Source organism: Lactuca sativa, chromosome 1 (genome assembly GCF_002870075.4).
Source record: "Lactuca sativa cultivar Salinas chromosome 1, Lsat_Salinas_v11, whole genome shotgun sequence".
Lineage (NCBI taxonomy): Eukaryota > Viridiplantae > Streptophyta > Magnoliopsida > Asterales > Asteraceae > Lactuca > Lactuca sativa.
Genome location: NC_056623.2, coordinates 54509168 through 54529329, shown reverse-complemented (window position 1 = coordinate 54529329; position 20162 = coordinate 54509168). Strand labels below are relative to the sequence as shown.

Here is a 20162-nt window from a genome sequence, read left to right as displayed (position 1 = left end):
AATTAGCGACAGTTACTGACACGTTTACCATTTTTATCTGGTTAGCTGCTAATTAGAACTTTACTGTAAAAAAATTAAAAAAAAATAAAAGTTTATGACGTTCTTGTCAAATCGTGATTACGATTTTACTATCAAATAAATAAATTTTTGGAATTTCTTGTAAAATCATTGAAAATATTATAACTTTAATGTATATATTTCTTTTTTGGTTAGAAATTTAATGGTTTGATAATCTTTAAGCATAAGAGTTATTGATACCTGCTCTGGTTAGCTAGATCCTATTGAAATCATTAATGTTTGGTACTTGTTAAATAGTTTTTTTTAATCCCAACAAATTGACATTCAAAAAAATGTAGGTGATCAAGAAAGAAAGAAAGAATCAGGGTTATATTGACTTTTTTCATTCTTAAAAATGGAAAACAAAGAAACCGAAAAAAACAAAACTTTCCTTCTTACCCTTTCTCCACATTCACACCCTTTTGACTAGGAGTGTTTTGTTTTTGTTTGTACAATCTGTCTCCTTTTTTTAGTTCAAGATTTGATGGTGAACCAAGAAGAAAGCTTTACAAGACTTATTTACCCTCTCTTGCTCTCTATTTTGCATATGTTTCCCCTTATCATGATTGTATCAGGGTAAATATGTTGATGGTAAAAAAAAACAGTAGTGTTGCGATGAAAATCACAATTAAAAGTTCTTTAGTTACGAAAATACATAAAAGTCCCAATATTTTCAACGATTAGATAAGAAAGTCCTAAATATTATTTTTTTGACAGCAAAGTCCTAATTCACGATTTGAGAAGAAAAGTCCTAATTTTTTTTTTTACAGTAAAGTCCTAATTACCGGCTAACCAGAAGAAAAATGATAAATGTGTCAAAAACTGCCGACAGTTAGGACTTTGTTGTCAAAAAAAAAAAAAAAAAAAAGTTTAAGGGTTTCTTGTCAAATTAATGAAAATATTAGGACTTTAGTGTATATATCACAAAAAAAAATAGCCCAATTTAGACAAAGGAAAAATGGCCCAGATTAGACCATGGGAAAAGGACAAATTTTTAATGAAAAAAAAAGACTGATCAAAATTAGACCAAGGAAAACAACAAATATTAATTTTGTAGTGTTGCCAAAATTAGACCATGGGTGTGTGAATAGTTTCTTTTAGGATTGTTGAAGAAATGAAATTATGAAATGTTGGTTTTTAAAGATTTAAACATGTTTTAAAATTCACCAAGCAAGGGGTGTAATATAATTCTTCGAGTTGACTTGGTTTGTTTCGAACTGTATTTTATTTTTTTGAAAAAATTGTAAAAACGGTCTCTGTGGTATGCATTTTTTGGGGGTTTTAGTCCAAACCCTGACTTTTTTGGGTTAATCGTCCTTTTGAGCTACTTTGCTTGCAGTTTTGGTCCTTGTTCAAACTAAAAAGACTATTATATCCTTAATGAATTTATTTTTCATTTTTCTTTCACTTTTTAATAATAATAATAATATTAAATAAAAAGTGGGTCCACTTATCCACCCCACCTCTCTCTCTCTCTCTCTCTCTCTCTCTCTCTCTCTCTCTCTCTCTCTCTCTCTCTCTCTCTCTCTCTCTCTCTCTCTCTCTCTCTCTCGTTATGTTTGCACCTACACCAGAAAAAACCCATCAAGAAATTGGATCTTCACTTCTTCAATTGAATCATCCGTTTACAAACTTAACAATAATAAATGCTTCATCTGTTCTTGAAGGTCAATAAGGTCCATTTCTGACATTCTTCCAAATTAAACGCGGTCCTGTGTTTTTTGAATTAATCATTGTTACACCCTTTCGTTTACAGGATACAAGTCCCCAGGATTCCAATTTCGGAATTAGAACAACTGCAAGTCTCCCGGATTTGCACTTCTTATAATTGATTTGGGGGGTTTGGGAATTTAGGAATTCGGTATTCCTGGAATGATTTTGTTAAAGGCAAAGAGAGGGATGGAATTGGTGATTACCTTGTTGACCGATAGAGAGATAAGATTTTGATTTAGGGTAAATACAGACGTTGTAGATGTGGATTCAAATGGTTTGATGATTATGATTGAGAAATAATAGAGAAGCTTCAATCGATTATCCTTAATCATTTTATTTTCCGACAAGTTCTGGTGATTGAAGAAGGATAAGTTTCAATCGATTTGTCCCACTCTCTCTACCGGTCTCGATCTCTCTAAAAAGCAATACGATTACCAATGGGTTGCTCCGATCAACAAAAAAAAAAACACGGAGGGATGTGGTTTCATGATGGTCCCAGCGACAGCAACACCACCGTTGGTGGTGGTGGTGTTTCTCGGTAGGAAGGAAACAATGGGTGGCGGAGGGAGGAGTGACACGTGTCTAAGATTATATTCAATACCATCACCATGGCCTGACCCACGTTTCTTTTATTTAGTCAAAATCTCAAAGAGTAGTTGCATTTTGTTAATTCAAGCATGTTTCCACTTTGCATATTATCAGGAAGAATTAAACTTGTCTTCACCTAGTCAATAATCAATAAGAGAAGTTAGTGCTTCTCCACGTTCCTTGGCATGAGCCTAGATTTTAGCAAGTAGTTAATAACCTTGAGTCTTTATATTGTAAGTTCTTGAAGGAAATGAATCAAGCAAAAAAGTTAATGAAATTGTTATGTTATTTTAGTATATCTTCTTCATCTTAATTCTTGGGAGATTAGCCATCTCGAATTGGTTTCTATCAATGGTGCTTTCATTCTCGTTCATCATGCCTCCTCGCAAAGATCCGTCAACCGATGACACACCACCAACTATCCACGAGCAACTCTCCACACTCATTGCTATTTCCACTGCTAATCTCCATCATCTTGATGCAATTATCTCACAAATGACCACCATCAACACCCTCATGACCGGCATTCAAACCGAAACCATGGCTAAAATCATGTCGCCTCCGCCTCCGCTTCCACCACAGAATCAACAACGAAGGCCGCTGCCACCGCGATTGCCAACAACAACGTTATCCCACCGCCACTGCCATCGCCACAACGGTCATTATTGCCACCACCACCGCCGCCTTCAAAAACCATTACAATTACCCATGCCAACACAACACCCACTTCCACCATTACTGCAACCACTGCCTTCGAATGTAACATCCAGGCAATTCCGACCCGTCACATTTCAACCGTTCAACCCTCAATTTCCCGCTCCCGTTGTTTTATGCACCCGTATTCAAGACCTTGAGGACAAGGTCCATTTGAAGGACGGAGGAATTGATACGTGTCTAAGATTATATTCAAGACCACCACCATGGCCTGACCCACGTTTCTTTTATTTAGTCAAAATCTCAAAGAGTAGTTGCATTGTTAATTCAAGCATGTTTCCACTTTGCATATTATCAGGAAGAATTAAACTTGTCTTCACCTAGTCAATAGTCAATAAGAGAAGTTAGTGCTTCTCCACGTTCCTTGGCATGAGCCTAGATTTTAGCAAGTAGTTAATAACCTTGAGTCTTTATATTGTAAGTTCTTGAAGGAAATGAATCAAGCAAAAAAGTTAATGAAATTGTTATGTTATTTTAGTATATCTTCTTCATCTTAATTCTTGGGAGATTAGCTATCTCGAATTGGCTTCTATCAAGGAGCTCCGACAACCTCTACTGCTTCTGTTTGGTCTTCTGTCGGCAGAGACGAATGAGGGAAGAAGTGGCACCGATGATGGCTGGAGTGACTCGACAGATGGGGGTGGAGGGAGGTGGTGGCCACTGTCAAGTTCGTCGGTTTTTCCTTAGGCCGGTGAGATACGAACGAGAGGGATTGAGATTTGCTATTGTAGTGGGTGGATATTTGGGTTTTAGAGAGAGAGAGAGAGAGATGTGGGCCCATATTAGTTATTTATTTTCTTTTTCCTTTAAATTAAACAAAAAAAATATAAAAAATATATTAGAAATGGCATTTTAGTCTTTATAGTTTTCCGAGGGACCAAAATCACAAGCAAACATGGTCAAAAGGACCACCAATCCAAAAAAGTCAGGGTTTGGACTAAAACCCCAAAAAAATACATACCTTAGGACCATTTTTGCAATTTTGTCTATTTTTTAAGCCTTGTCTGTAGATATCTCGATTGCTCTTGTAAACCCTACAACCATAACACAATAACAAACATTGAAACTTCTTCATGATATTGTGGAGTTTAATTTATTTAGCAACCAACAAGGTATATGATTGCATAGGCACAGATGAGCCAAAGGTTTGGAAATGGTATTCAAGAAGATGATATTAATGTCAACACATTTTAATATCCAAAAATTTGGATAGTAGGATGCAAATATAGTCCAAATTCAAAATACTATTTACACAAAGTTGTTTAATATTAAAATTCGTACATCCTAAAACATAATATAAAATAAACATTCAAATTGAGTTTGTTGAGTTCATTTGTTGGAATCGATATATGATAGTGTTATTAGAAATACATATATCTTAATTAAAGTCACCAAAAAATCATTCAAATATACAAGTTAAATTACTTTCATTCGTTTTATATTTTCATTTATAGGTTTTCATTATATTATACATAAATAAATGATAAAAATTAGATATATAAAAAATGTTTTTTTAATTTTACATAAAAATAAAGTTATGACCCAAAATTAAATACCGAGCTAACTAAAGTTATGACCCAAAATCGAATACCGAGCTAACTAAAACATGCTTAATTAAATTGTGGAAAATATAAGTCTAATCATGGTTTTTGTATGTTGTGTATACTATATATTGTCTAAGGTTTAACATGAATAAATAATGTTACGAGATTATATAATTTGTTTTGATGGGGCTTTATAGAATAACATAAACAAATTTCCACGTGGGCTTGACTTTCCTTGTTGGGCTCTTGAGAGTAAAAGAAATAACCCTAGGTACAACTTCCACATAAAAGGATACAATATTGTTAAATTATACTGCAGTTAAAATATCTTATATATTTATTTATTTATTTATGTGTGTGTGTGTGTAGGGGGGGGGGGGGGGGGGGGGGGGGGGGGGATGCAACAGTATCCCGAATGCCCTGCTGCATCGGCTAGTAGCGTAGGAAAATATGATCTAATCTATATCTGGAACGTACCGAATGGTATCTACACTATTGATGTTTACAAATTAGTCGGACAACAAACAGACATTTAATATCATAGATGAAAGACTGCTTAAATAAAGAGAAAAAAAAAAAGGACCATGTTACCACTGCATTGCTGAAATCAACTTTACAAAGAAAAAGAACAAAATTGCTCCCGTACACTTCACCGAAGTTTCTATATATAAATATCTTTGAAAGAAAAACTGTAAATGGAGCTTTATGTTCAAGACTATACACAAATACAAGATTTAGAACTTTGGCTGCTGATTGTAAAGCATACGTTTTCTTCGGCTTAAAGATATACCTAGAACATATATTGAGCCATATACATCCACCAGAAGAGGATACTGCAGTTAGCATACATAATGACCGGTATAGCAGCAACTACACTGATAAGGATTGGCACCCCATATCAAGTGGTCCTTATAAAGCACAAAAAAGCTGAAGCTAAAAGCAATCATCATGGTCATTATAGAAAGGAAAAGTGTTGCTAGACCCATCATGAGTTTTTGGGGTAATGATATTAAGAAATCTTGTTCAGCATAACGAGATGTTAGAATGGATAAGAACATGAGGATGAAGCTGCAGAGAAGATTAAAGAGATAGCATCTGATATGACAAATGCAATGAAGATTTCTTTTTTCATAAACATAGGATAACCAGTGTTTTGGTCATACCCACCAGGAATTGCAAAAGCAACTCCAAAGACTATGGTGGCGATAAGTGCAGCAACCACCATGGACTGATTAGCTGTTCCTTTCATCCAATCTTCACCTTTGGAAACTAGATCTTTATGGTTCTTGGTGAATAACTCACGTGGTGTTAAGCCAGCTGTATTCTTTCTTTCTCTATAAGAAGGTGGGATCATACGCTCTACTTCCTAAAAAAAGATAATTAAATATGAAATACCTTTGGAAAGATAATTAATTTATCAAATGCAACAACACCAATGAGAAAGAAAAGAAATATACCTTGAACCACAATAATTCTCGTTGCATCTGAAAAGCGACACCTGTGACATCCTGAAGTCGGTTTTTAGGTGCATACTTCCCAACCAAATGAAGCATATTATTTCCGTCTGAATCTTTAAGAGGAGTTATCTGATCCTTCATTGAGCCTATCTCATATAATAAATTGTAGATGCTCTCATGACGATGAGAGACAGCAACATGAATATGCTTTGGCTATTATCATTTTGCTTCCATATAAGATCAGGATATAACCGAATAAGCTCCACCACAAATTTAGTGTTCCCCATTTCTGCAGCAACAAACAGTATTCTAGAAGAATACGTTGGATTGCCATTCTTGTCAAGCTGTAGGATTGACTTTCCATCTTTCATGATCATGTCTTTGGGGCCTCTGAGTAAGTTATCAACGTCAACTGTAGGCAGTTTCATAATATTTTTCCAATTCAGTTTTAGTAACTTCATGGCGTCAGTTTCCTTTTCTTTAGGTCCCCTCTTCACACGAACTAGTGTCAAAACTAAAAACAATAATCAGAGATGAAATGTATAGTGAAGCATAATAGGTAATAAGTAGTGGAGATCGATACTCACTTGAGTTGAAGATTTTTTTATAAAAATGCGGTTTTTTAACCTCGAAGGCATAAGGCTTTCGAGCCAAAACTCCAAGTAAACTCCCACTTTTTGCAAGTTCTGGAAGGTCAACCAATATCTTCAGTGCGATATCTACAAAAAGAGGTGATAATCACTTAATGGATATAGGAAGATGAACAAGAAATTTTATGAACAACAAAACATAATACAATGCTTATGAATTATGATCAAAGCTTACCAAAAAGATCAGCCTCAATGCATCTTAAAACGACCCAATTTCGATCTTGAGGGTGTCCAAAAATCACCATCCATTTTATGAGAATTATCATACAGATAACTCACAGTGTCATGGTGCCCAAATAATGCAGCCATGTAAAGGGGCATCATTTTTTGACTACCAGCTATGGTCAACAGGCTCTTGTTCTTATTCACCATAATTTTAGTCATTTGGAGGTTTCCAGCTGCAGCTGCCAAACACAAAGCTGTATTCCCACTCTTATTTTGAAGCTCCAAGTCTTCTTCTTCCATCAATCCGACAATAGCTTCAACAAACTTGGTGTTTTGGGCTGATGTTGCAATGTGAAGTGCAGTTTCACCATTAACAGTGATGCTAAATCGTACGAGCTCTTTTCGTTTTGTGATGATGCGGTGTGCAGTTTCCCAATCTCCATTAATTGAAGCTTCGTATAGAGGAACACAAGTATCGATGTAGTCTTCTCTTACTTCAAAATAGTTTCCAAAGATAAGTCAATGCTCGATTCATTCAAGAACAAGTGGAAATTTCCTTTCATAAACACGATTCATTATAAAGAACTAAAGATGCTATTCCTAATTAGAACATACCAGAAATTAGATCTTCACAAGGGAGATTGAGTGGTGGTCGGCGTAGGAAAGTTTGTGAAGTAGTTAATTTCCGTGGTGGTAGTGGGGGAATTGGTGGCACTGGAGTATTAGAAGCAGCAGGTGGTGGTTGCCGGGCATTTGGAGCAGCGGTGGTGGTGGTTGCCGGAAATTTACAGCAGCCGGCGGTGGTTGCTGGGGATTTGGAGCAGCCGGTGGTGGTTGCTGGGCATTTGAAATGGCCGGTTGCTGCGGCTGCTGGTGGCTTGTTGGAGCTAAACCTGTAGGTGGTGTGCTCATATCTTCAATTGCTTGCTTAGTAACCTGCCCAATGAAATCATTAATATATATAACTAAAATGGGATCATGTCAATATGATCAGAAGTTAGAAAATACCTGAAATTGTGAAAGTGGGTTTTAGATCGACTCCCACTCTTTACAATTATGTCTGATGTGTTATTAAAGAAAATGTAGACGTGAATTTTTATACGTACAGAATATAAAATGATATTTTATTGGAATATGATTCTTTTATATTTCAAGTTGATCATTGAACACATTCAAAACCAACTTGTCAGTTGGCAGTGTCATATACATTATTGGCTAAACATTAATGGGTAGGTGTGAATCAATATCAAACGATAAAGTTTATATATCAAAGATAAGACTAATTATAAATAATAAACAAATTGATGGTAAAATAACATTAAACATCTATGATATGGTTTTTTTTTTAATCTATTGGAGAATTGGTTGTTAGCAGTGTTTTAAAAACCGGTTTGAACCGGCCGGTCGAACCGGTTGGACCGGGAACCGGGAGAGGGAACGGTTTCAACTATCACCAGTTTTATATTGATTTCTGAACCGGATTAAACCGGCCGATTTAAAAAAAAAAAAAAAAAAAAAAAAAAAAAAAAAAAAAACGGTTGAACCGGTAAAAATAAACCAGTTGAACCGGTTTAAACCGAATAAAACACATGAAAAAGAACCATTTACATAATAAAGTTTGGTGATTTTTTAAATCTATTTAGTTTACTCTAAATAAAAACATATGGTAAATGTTATAAATTCTTTTGATGTGTTTGTATTCATCAAAAACTATATTTCGTTTTGGTATTATACTTTATTTTCTGTTTGACATATATAGATTGATGTAAAACACTAAAACTTATGGTTATTTGTTATTTTAATATATTTGGATTCATCTACAATTTATTTTTCTGTGTATTTTTAATGTTTGAACTTGTAAACATCAAATTCATAATTTATATATGTATGTATGTGTAGGAAAATAGGAAAAAACATGAAAAATATAAAAACCGGTTCAACCGGCGGTCGAACTGGTTAAACCGGGAATCGATCACCATATCGGTTCAACTAAAAAACCGGTTTGTAAAACATTGGTTGTTAGACGTTCTTTATATTTTTTATTACTATTAGTTGTAGCAACTCTCTTTGACTGGTTCATCATTTTCAGATTGTAGGCAATGTTTAATTTGATAAATAAGTTAACAAAATATAATTAAAGTATTAATCTAAAACCTTATTTACAAAATAATAACTTAAATATTATACTTGTTTATATAATGTTATATCATATAAATTTCACATAATATAAGAAAATGGTTTTTTAACTAAATATCCAATCACCTTTCATTTATACAACATTTATATTTCTTTTTTCAATTTATACAATAATATTTCTTTGTGTCTATTTATGAAACTGTTATAATGCAACTAAAATGAGGCATTTTTTGTCATAGAAGAAAACATAGTTATATGTTTCGGGGAAAATGACTCTTAAGGGTAATTAACTTTTGCGTTTGTACTCATTTGTTCTTTTTCCTTTTTTTTGTATTCAATATACTATCGAACTTGCTGTTTGTGTTCACTATAACCCTTTTGACCGGTTTTTGACCTGTGATAGCCGGTCAAAGGGTTATGGTGAACACAAACAACAAGTTCGATGATATATTGACTACAAAAAAAAAAAAAAAGGAAATGAACCAAATGAGAACAAACTCAACAGTTGGTTACCCTCATGAGTTATTTTCTCTTTACTCATTTACAGCAAATCCTACGTCATCTCCTACTGATATTAATGACTTTATGAGATTCATTCTTGCTTCTCTTCAAAACATAACCCACGAAAGAACACTATTCATACATGTACAACTTTGTAATGCACTTGAATATTTATTAGAGGAATCTTGACTAAGCAGGCGCATTTCATGACTACATTTACATTTCCAATTGAATGATTTATCGTATCATGGATTCTAAACAAGTCTACAAACGAGTGGAATCACAAGTGTTGTGATTTTTGAGTTTACTTAGCTTTAAGATCGAATTCATGGGATGAGATACAACATCAATATGTACAATATCATGTTGCTTTTGTAGACACATCACCATAATATACCTTGCGGTAAACGTTTATGCTGATAAATATACCTCTCATAAACAATCATATCCTTTTGAAGAGAGATGTTGACAACTAACCACAGTAAGCATAGCATAGACCATGTTTTAACGAAGTTACCTCTCTGAAACGCTCTTCATATACGTTATAGTCAAAGAAGGTTGCAGTCTTTGATAATTTTACAACTTTAATTTCTTTTAACTTTTCGAGGAAAATGACTCAGAAAAGTAACTAACTGTGAGTTTGTTCTCGTTTGGTTCATTTTCTTTTTTTTGTACTCAATATATCATCGAACTTGTTGTTTATGTTCACCATAACCCTTTGACCGACTATCACAGGTCAAAAGGGTTATGGTGAACACAAACAACAACTTCAATGGTATATTGAATACAAAAAAAGGAAAGGGACTAAATGAGTACAAACGCAAAAGTTAATTACTCTCAAAAATCATTTTCCCTATGTTTCGTCTAGGACACCTCTTTATTTACACAAATTAATATTTAATAAATATCTAAGGTATCATTATTTATTTCTGTCATATAAGAAAACATAGTTGTATGTTTCGTCTAGAACACAACTTTATTTGCACAAATTAATATTTTTTTGGAACAGCCGCACAAATTAATATCTACTCTAATAAATGAAAATCTTTTTTGACACATGTCACACTCTCATTGATTTGGCCACATGTCATTTTGTGATTATTTTCAATTAAATTTTTTCCACATAGCATTTTGTGTTTTTTTCATTTTATCATATTCCACATAATATTTAAATGTAATAATAAATACATATCAATTTCATTAATTGATTTTCCTTTTAATTTTAAAATTTCTAAATTAAAACCTTATTAGTTTCCTTTGTTTATTTATCTAAATTATTTGTTTAAATTAAAAAAAACATGATAATTATAATAATTCAATATTTTTCTTTCAGACTTTTAAATGTTTAGAATTTCATATTTAATTTTTCTTTTAAATGAACCCATGTAATACATGGGTTTTACACCTAGTTTAATAAATATCTAATGTAGCATTAGTTCATTACATAAATAAGAATTTAATTACACCATATTATAAACCATAATTAATATTTTTAAGACCAACTCCAACTCATCAAAGTTTTTTTTTTCTTTTTGGCATCAAAATAACAAGAGTTTGTGTTATATGCAGCCAAACAGGTCCATTAACTATTTATAATTTCAAAAAATAATTATGTATATATTTTTTAATTTTTGAAGATTTTCAATATAACTAGGAATGAACATAGACGGGTACTCGTCCAAATTTCTGAAACCGGAACCAAAACTGAAACTGACGGTTCCTAAGATATTGGAACCGGAACCGGAACCAGAACAAGTTATACCAGTTCCTAAGATTTTGGAACCATTCCCGAAACCACCGGAATCGGTTCCGAAACCGGATACTCGCTTAAAAATTTCAAACTAAATTTAGCTAGAAAACACCAATTTATGCTTATAAAACACAGAATTTATGAAAAAGGATTACTTCAATTTTCAAGAAGCTTAGGAGATCTTTTTATGGGGAGCCAAAAGCTCTAACCACAAAATAAGATGATCCCCTTTACCTCCTACAACGTCCTTGGTTTCCTATATATAAGGCTAGCATAAATAAATATTTTACAAACTGGGATAGCATCTTCAAGTTAACCAATGAGGCTAAAATGCATATCCATGAATTTAAACAAGAAATATTACAGTAACTAAATGCACACAGTTTAAACACCCATAAGTCCATAACACGTTTTCTTTTTCCCAGTCTATAATATATATATATATATATATATATATATATATATATATATATATATATATATATATATATATATATATATATATATATATATGAAAAAACTGTAAAATTTGTCTTTGTGGTATTCAAAAAACTTTGGATAAGGTCTAAAAAGTTTTCAACTTGCATGGAAGGTCCGAAATCAATAATTTCCTTTGGTTTTGGTCCCTGGAGGGCTTGAAAAGACTATTTTGCCCTTTTTATTTCCTTTTTGTATTTTTATATTTTCCTTAATAATTTATTAATTAAAAGTTAAAAATGAAAGAATTGAGCCCACCTCTCTCTCTCTCTCTCTCTCTCTCTCTCTCTCTCTCTCTCTCTCTCTCTCTCTCTCTCTCTCTCTCTCTCTCTCTCTCTCTCTCTCTCTCTCTCTCTCTCCAGAGAGAACCCATGCACACACACTCCACATACAAACACAATTGATGATTAACACACACTCTAATCGATTTGCAAGTGTGTGGTTAAATACTCCACCCAACAACATTGGTTTCACCGACGTACGCCACCGCCTGCCACCCTCATCCACCGCAATCCTTACCAGAAACATCCTTATCGTCTCCCTCGCTTCACCAAACTAAATCAACCCAAATGTGTCAAACACCACCACATCTCCACTCAAGAACATACAACCACCACCTTAACGCCTCAGAAGACCTGTGAGCCGTCGAGAAGAAACCCACTCGTCGAACGTTATCTGATTCGCCCAAATGATATATATCACTCCCTACTTCTCACTTCCTTTATTACGATCAAGAATTGATTTCTGGAACCATTTCAGATTTCGATCGAGAATTGATTTTCGAAACGACCATCTCTCTGATCTATAACTTGACGAAGACGATGGTTGAGTCGTCCGACCCTTTCCTTCTCCAACGATGTTGTTCCAGCTCTCTGATGGCGGCGACATTTAGGGTTTCAAGTGATGGTTTGCAAACAAGGGTTTCAGATCTGCCGCCGTTTAGGGTTTCAAACGATGGTGGCGACAACAAAGTGGGAAGATGGATGGTCGATATATCTCCAACCTCCTGAGAATCGACGAGCACCAGCGATGGCACATCACAAGTTCAGTTCCAAATATTTATTTACAGAATGTGTCTTGATGTTGATTTCTGGATTTAAAGTTTTTTTTATTTTTGTTTTCTTTGATGTGTATGTATGAGAGATAAGAGAGACGTAAAGATATAATAAATGGTGGTTGTGGTGGCGGAGAGCAGTGGGCGATGGTGATGGGTCGGTATTTTTTGTGTGTGAAAGAAGAAAGGGATTAAGCAATTTTATAGGTTTGTCAAAAAGAAAGGATGAGAGGAAGAAGACGATGGAGAGAGAGAGAGAGAGAGAGAGAGAGAGAGAGAGAACCTGTAGGTGGGGTGGACCCAACATATTTTTTTAATTTTTCTTTTTTTTTTAATTAATAAGGTATTAAAACAAATATAAAAATACAAAAAAGAAATGAGAAGGGAAAAATAGTCCTTTCAATATTTTTTGGACTAAAATCACAGAAACTCTTGATTTTGGACCTTTCATGCAAGTTAAAATCTTTTTGGACTCTATCCAAAGTTTTTTGAATACCACAGGGACCAATTTTACAGTTTTCTCTTTCTCTTTCTCTCTATGTGTGTGTGTGTGTGTGTATATATATATATGTGTGTGTGTGTGTATATATATGTATATACATACATGTATATACATATATATATATATATATAATATAGAGAGAGAGAGAGAGACTTAGGTTCAAATGTTTTCACTATCTATTGTGTGCATGTATGATTAATTCTGGACCAATCATTTTAGCTATTTTAAGAAAGTAATTAATGCATATTAAATGCTAAAGATGTAATTAATATCCATTATATCTTCAACATGTAATATGCATTAATTACTTTCTTAAAATAACTAAAATTATTGGTCCAGAATCAATCATACATGCACACAATAGATAGTGAAAACAAAATAACATAACCCTATGTATATATATATATATATATATATATATATATATATATATATATATATATATATATATATATATATATATATATATATATATATGGTTAGGTTCATGTGTTCCTTATTTCTATTGTATCTTAGAATTGACCAATAAGAATTTAGTAAAAATTAAATTATTATTTAATCAAATAAAGAGAGATATTAAATAATTTCCATAATTATATTTATCTTAACTGATATCCATAATTATAACTCTTTTTTATAGAAACGAATTAAATTTGTCATTAATGTCAACAATAACATTCTTTCAGAATGAGTTTCTCATCTAGGTTTTCATATATGGGTTCATCTTTTGTTTCAGGACTCGGTCACTTAAAATACAACAAAGTTGTATAGACTCGAATTTTGCAAGTATAAACTCTCGTTCTACTAGAATACACTCTCGTTCTCCATGTTACATGCAATTTTATTATATTTTAAGTGAGTGAGTCCTGAAACAAAACACGAACTCATACATAAAAACTTAAATGCGAATTTATTCTGAAGGAGTATTATTACTTACATTAATGCGAATTAAATTAGTTTCCATAAAAGATAAAATATAATTATGGATATCATTTAATATTAATCTTTATTTGATTAAATAATAATTTAATTTTTAATAAATTCTTATTGGTCCATTCTAGTAGAAGTTCCATGAGGAACTAGGCACGAGGTTACATTTCAGCATTGCATATCATTCGTAGACTAGCGGCCAGAATGAGCGGACTATTCAGACCCTTGAGGATATGTTGTGGGCCTATGTTATTGATTTTGGTGTGAGTTGGGATTCCTACCTACCTCTTGCGGAGTTCTCCTACAACAATAGTTATCACTCCAGCATTGGTGCTCCATCATTTAAGCTCTTCTATGGTCGGAGATGTCACACCCCGATTTGTTGGGGAGAGGTCGATAACAGGGTTATGGGAAGGATCGAAGTAGTCCTTAAGACCATGGAGCTTATACAGCAGATCAGGCAGACACAGCAGACCGCTTAGAGTCGGTAGAAAAGTTATACCAACCGACGCCGATCAGAGTTGGAGTTTCAGGTTGACGATATGGTGCTCCTAAAGGACTCACTATGGAAGGGTGTAATACGCTTCAGGAAGAGGGGGAAATTGGGTCCCCGGTTTATTAAACCTCTTCGGGTGATTGTCAAGGTTGGCAAGGTGGCTTACAGGTTGGAATTGCTGAGCAATCTCAGTCAAATCCACAACACTTTCCATGTCTCTCAATTATGGAAGTGTGTGTTGGACAGCGAGGTAGTGATTCCGTTGGATGATGTTTAGGTCGATAGGCGCCTGAACTATGTTGAGAGACCAGTGGCTATCCTGGAAAGCAAGATCAAGGTCATGCATAACAAGGAGATACTTTAGTAAAGGTACAGTGGCAGCATCAAAGAGGCTCCGAGTGGACCTGGAAGTTGGAGGCTGAGATGTGGGAGCATTATCCTGAGTTATTCACTGCAGTCGACTTCGAGGACGAAGTTTGATTCAGAGGCGGAGATTTGTAGCACTCGATTCTAGACATGAGATTATTTATGATTGTGTATGATTTTTTTTGCCACGACATGACGATAAGCTTTTGTGTGCGTTTTTAGCCATAAAAAAGTGTGTATGTTTGGTGCTTGTGAAGGAAGAAGATGGTGGAAGATCATATTGGGAGTCCAAAGCAACATAGATCCAATGGTTTATCTTCCTCATCCATCTCAAAAAGGTATAAAGTCTTCATCTTGATGAGTTAGTTGATAGATCCTTAGATTTTTTCAACTTTTCTCAATGCCTTGTTGTTTTTGAAGGCTGAACTTCATAAAGTTTGCAAATTTATAAATCTCCAGTCCATTTGGAGCATTAAACTCTTTGGATCTGAATTAGATTTGAATTTTGAGGCCACGCATGGAATTTTGGCTTTTTTGACCTCTTTTGGCCTAATAAGAGTTCAATACATTCATTGGACATGCATGTCTTAAAAGCACCAAATTTTATGATGTGTTTGGTGTTAGAGACTCTTTTGTAGCTTTTGGACAAGTATCCTTATGGATTGAGTGATTGTTGCTTAAGTCATGTAGTGTTTTGGACCTTAAAATTGAGATCTATGCACTTTGGAGGGTTCTATTGGATAAAGTTGGAAATTTTATACATCTAGACCCTATTATGGACCAGATCTGAGTTGGAGACCCTTTAGAATCGAAGAAAATGGCGGAATACGTTAAGCTGCTGAAAACCCTGTTACCACGACGTGGTGGCGGGGCTGGTCGCGACTATTTTGTCGTTTTCAACACCATGGCATGGTAAATAGCTACCATGGTGTGGCGGTCATCTGACTTGACTCTTCTTGTCGTTTGACCTAGTTTGACCCAAGGGGGTATTATGGATTATGTTGATAATTGGTCTTTTGATGGATTAGGTGTCGATTAGAGCTGAGATTCGAAGTCGGGACCTCATCAACTTTTGTCCAGTTGTGAGGTGAGTTTTCATCACTATACTTGCGGGTCAAAGGCACCAAGGCCGGCTATTGGATTAGATATCGTGTTATGTGATAGTATGTTATCGTGTTGTAGTGATCTGTTAGATCGATATCCTGGTATATAGGATGGTTCTATGCTTAGTGATCTGCAAGATCTGTCTGATTGTCCATTGACTGGTTATATGTATGCTTATCTGTTATGTATATGTGGATATGTTGTGTGTGGTTGGATTGAGGTGGACCAGTGTAGATAGAAGGAAATCGGGTGGGTTGCTGGAAGGGTGGGTCGAAACTTCATTTGGGCCGAGGAAGCAGGAGATTGGGCTTGCATCTGATGCGGAAGGGGAAGCAGGCCAATGGAGATGTTTGAAGGCCGAGTTCGTTGTTGTTGATGGGTTGACGCTGGCAAGGATACCAGCCAAAACCCCAACCATGAGGGGCATTGTAACGACCCGTCTCCGGTATGATGATTCCTTGGTATTTGTTTTGAAGTTTTGCAAGAGGGACTCGGCGAGTTCATAGCCTGACTCGCCGAGTAGGGACGGGATTTCGAGCATGTGTTAGCTGGCGACTCGGCGAGTCTGTCTGACTGGGAGAAACCCTAAATCCCCGGGTTGCCCACTATTTAAGCCACCTTATGGCCTCCATTCTCGCCTCCTTCACCCTCAGAAGCTGTGAGAAAACCCTAATTCGTTCTTGAGTGATTTTAAGTGATCTTGTGTGCATTTGTGAAGGCTTGAAGAAGGAGAAGAAGAAAGGAGCAAGGAGAAGGATTGTAGAGCAGAGATTCAAGGGAAAGCAAGAGCTCTTTGAGGTATTCTTCAGATTTCCTTCCCTTTTATGCTTTAAAACCCCCTCTAGATCTAGTTGATGCTTTTCTCAAGCCTTATGTTGATATGGAAACCCTATTATGCCGAGATATCCTTAGATCTGTTTATTTAGGAGTTGTAGCACCCAGATCTATTGCCTTTATGGAGCTATTTTGCATATTAACCCTAGATCTACCCCTTTTAAGCATCTTTTAGCCTTTATTCCCTTTTTCATGTGTTTGTACACGTAAAGTTGGAAACTTTACGTGGTAAATCAGCTTATTGGACTCAAATCTATCATTTGTATGTATTGGATTCGAGCAGAATCGAGTGTAGAATAGTTGCATGGCGGTGACTCGGCGAATCGGAAGAACGACTCGGCGAGTCGAGTCGTGAGTCCCCGATTTCTTCCTTTTGAGCAGTGTCGAGTGGGATCAGTGAGTAGTGGAGTGGACTCAGCGAGTTCGAGGGTAGACTCAGTAATGGAGGGACTCGGCGAGTTGTTCTTATAATTCGGCGAGTCCAAGGCAATCTTCTTAAGCTCAAGAACAACTCGTCGAGTTGTTCATATGACTCGGCGAGTCGGATGAAGATTGTATGAGTTCTTGGATCGAGAGGGTACTCGTCGAGTCGATGCCATACTCGACGAGTAGCAGCGAGTAGGGTCGAGGAGTGAGAATAGGGACTCGGCGAGTTGGCGGCCCAACTCGGCGAGTCAGGTCAACTGAGAGTTGACTTTGACCGAGAGATTGACCTTGACCGAGAGTTGACTTTGACCAAGGGTAAAAGAGTCATTTTACCCAGTGCAGTGTTAGTATTTGATTAAGTGTGTTTATGGACTTGTAGCCGGGGAGATACCGGAGCAGCAACAGTTAGCCCTCATAGCCATTCACTCAGCAGCCAGTTCACGAGGTGAGTTTCCCTTCAGTAGGAACGGTTCTACGGCCACAATGTCGGCCCGTTTAATTATCAGTAGTTCCGGACTTTGGTCTGATGCAGTAGTTAGAGTGCTTGATGTCTTTGTGATACAAGCATGTTTGTGTTATGTGTTCCGGACTCTGTTCCGATGCAGTATGCAGTATATGTGATTATAATAGTTGTTATGTTTTATGCTATGTCATGATCAGTCAGTTCCGGACTTCGGTCCGATGCAGTCAGTTCCGGACTTCGGTCCGATGCAGTTAGTTCCGGACTCTGGTCTGATGCAGGGGACAAGGTCTCAGTCAGTTCCGGACTTCGGTCCGATGCAGCTAGTTCCAAACTTTGGTCTGATGCAGTGGGCAAGGCCCAGTATGTGCTTTATTTATGTATTGTATGGTATGTGGTAGTTTGGGGGAGCTCGCCAAGCTTCGTGCTTACAGTTTTAGTTTTGGTTTCAGGTACTTCCGCAAGTAGAGGGAAGAGCTCGGGATGATGGCATCGCACACACCACAGCTTCAGCTTTTATCCTGGGAGTTGATTTAGTTTTTGATTTTGATATGACATAGATATGATACAGTTTTCCGCTTAGTGTTTTTGTTATGTTTGAGATATATCACGTATGGTTTTATGATATGACACTCAGATTATGGTTTTAGTTATATTGAAAAATGAAATTTTTGGGTCGTATTTTTGGGTCGTTTCAGGCATGTTGCTGATTTTTGGAGTTGTATTGATTTCCACGACCACCACCACGATTATTTCTGCCACCACGTCCATTTCTACCACCATTACAACCACCTCATAAGTTTTTGCCATGAAAATCATGAGAATTGTGGTTATTATTCACATGTTCAACATTGAGAATCGGATGCGATGATGAGTTATCTTGATGATTACTTGTGACTAACCTTTTTTGATGTTGATTCATGCTCTGTTCTCCAAGAGCCAAGATGGATTCGTTTTCCAAGAATGTAGGAAATGGTGTATGAAGGTGAAGTATACTAGTAATATGATCAAAGCGAGGGTTAAGACCATTAATGGTACAGTTGACAATATTCTTATTAGGGACAGCAGTTTCAATGTTTTCAAGTAAATAAATGATATTTTTAATCCGGATGCAGTATCCATTGATCATGGAGTCACGTTGTGTGATATTCCAAAGTTCTTAGTCCAACTGCATTGCTCTTGCATATTTGTTGTCTCAAAAAAGATTTTCCAAGGAATCCCACAGATCATAAGCATTATGATTCTTCTTGTGAATAGATTGAGTTGGATTTTGGGTGATTATACCAAAATTCCACATCTTGACCATAGCATCAACACGTTCCCACTTTTTCTTGTTAGCAACAATTGTTTTATCGTCAGGAGGATTAACATGTTCTGCCACACCAAAGGCAGTACAATGAGTCTCAAACATGTCTCGACATGCATCATAGTTCATGCGCTCAATATAGAGAGTAAACAGGATGTAAGCTTTAATATTGGTAATGTCATAAGGCTTATCGGAAGTAGTTGATGAAGAAGAAGAAAAAGAAGAAGAAGACACCATTGTTGTAACGCCTGCGGATTCGGGATAGTCAATTTAGATATATTAAGCGTTAAAAATGACTATTTGATAGAAGATTTTTAGAATAAACAATCTTAACCAAAGTATAGTATATGTCACAAGGATTTCGTGCATATAAAGAACGCTGAAATCCGACTTATAACAAAGAAGTTAAGGCCCGTTGAAGATTTGCAATTAAACCGGCACGGCGCAGCATATCTTAAAAATTGAATTTTTGATAAACTACTTTTTAGACTTAGGGATCTAAACGAAAGTCGTAGTATATGTTAAACCAAGAACATACATAAAAAGAACCTCTAAATCTGACTTCGTATTAGGAAGTTATGATTTTTCTAAGATTTAGCATATCAGTGCACAGCCCAGAAATCGAATTTTGGATTGATCAATCATTAGCCGACACAAGCTAAACGAGAATCAAATACCTCTTCAATAGGAGCTCAACGATATAAAAACAGTCGAAAACGGACGTCGGATGACAAAGTTATGAATTTTTAACGGACTTTAACTGTCTAAGCCTGTTAAAATATAACTTTAAAAATAAATTCAAAATTAGCCGACGGAGTCTAAACGAAAGTTGTAGATCACGTTTCTACCTACGTGTTGATATAAATAAAGTCAAAAATGGAGCTTGTATGTAGAAGTTACAGAATTTAGAACTTTATGGGATTAGGATGCGA

General features: G+C 35.6%; 1 protein-coding gene across 1 annotated transcript; it reads right to left on the bottom strand.

Annotated features, from left to right (window-relative positions):
- Window positions 1-5184: 5184 nt before the first annotated feature.
- Window positions 5185-7804, bottom strand: LOC111880124 (protein ACCELERATED CELL DEATH 6; the record flags this gene model as incomplete). Its single annotated transcript, XM_023876522.3, is given in 10 exon segments — window positions 5185-5457; window positions 5460-5508; window positions 5510-5682; window positions 5685-5982; window positions 6074-6276; window positions 6279-6575; window positions 6661-6792; window positions 6899-6953; window positions 6955-7382; window positions 7504-7804. Coding segments are annotated over 10 exon segments (2043 nt in total), but the record flags the coding sequence as incomplete, so codon positions are not given.
- Between the last annotated feature and the right edge of the window lie 12358 nt (window positions 7805-20162).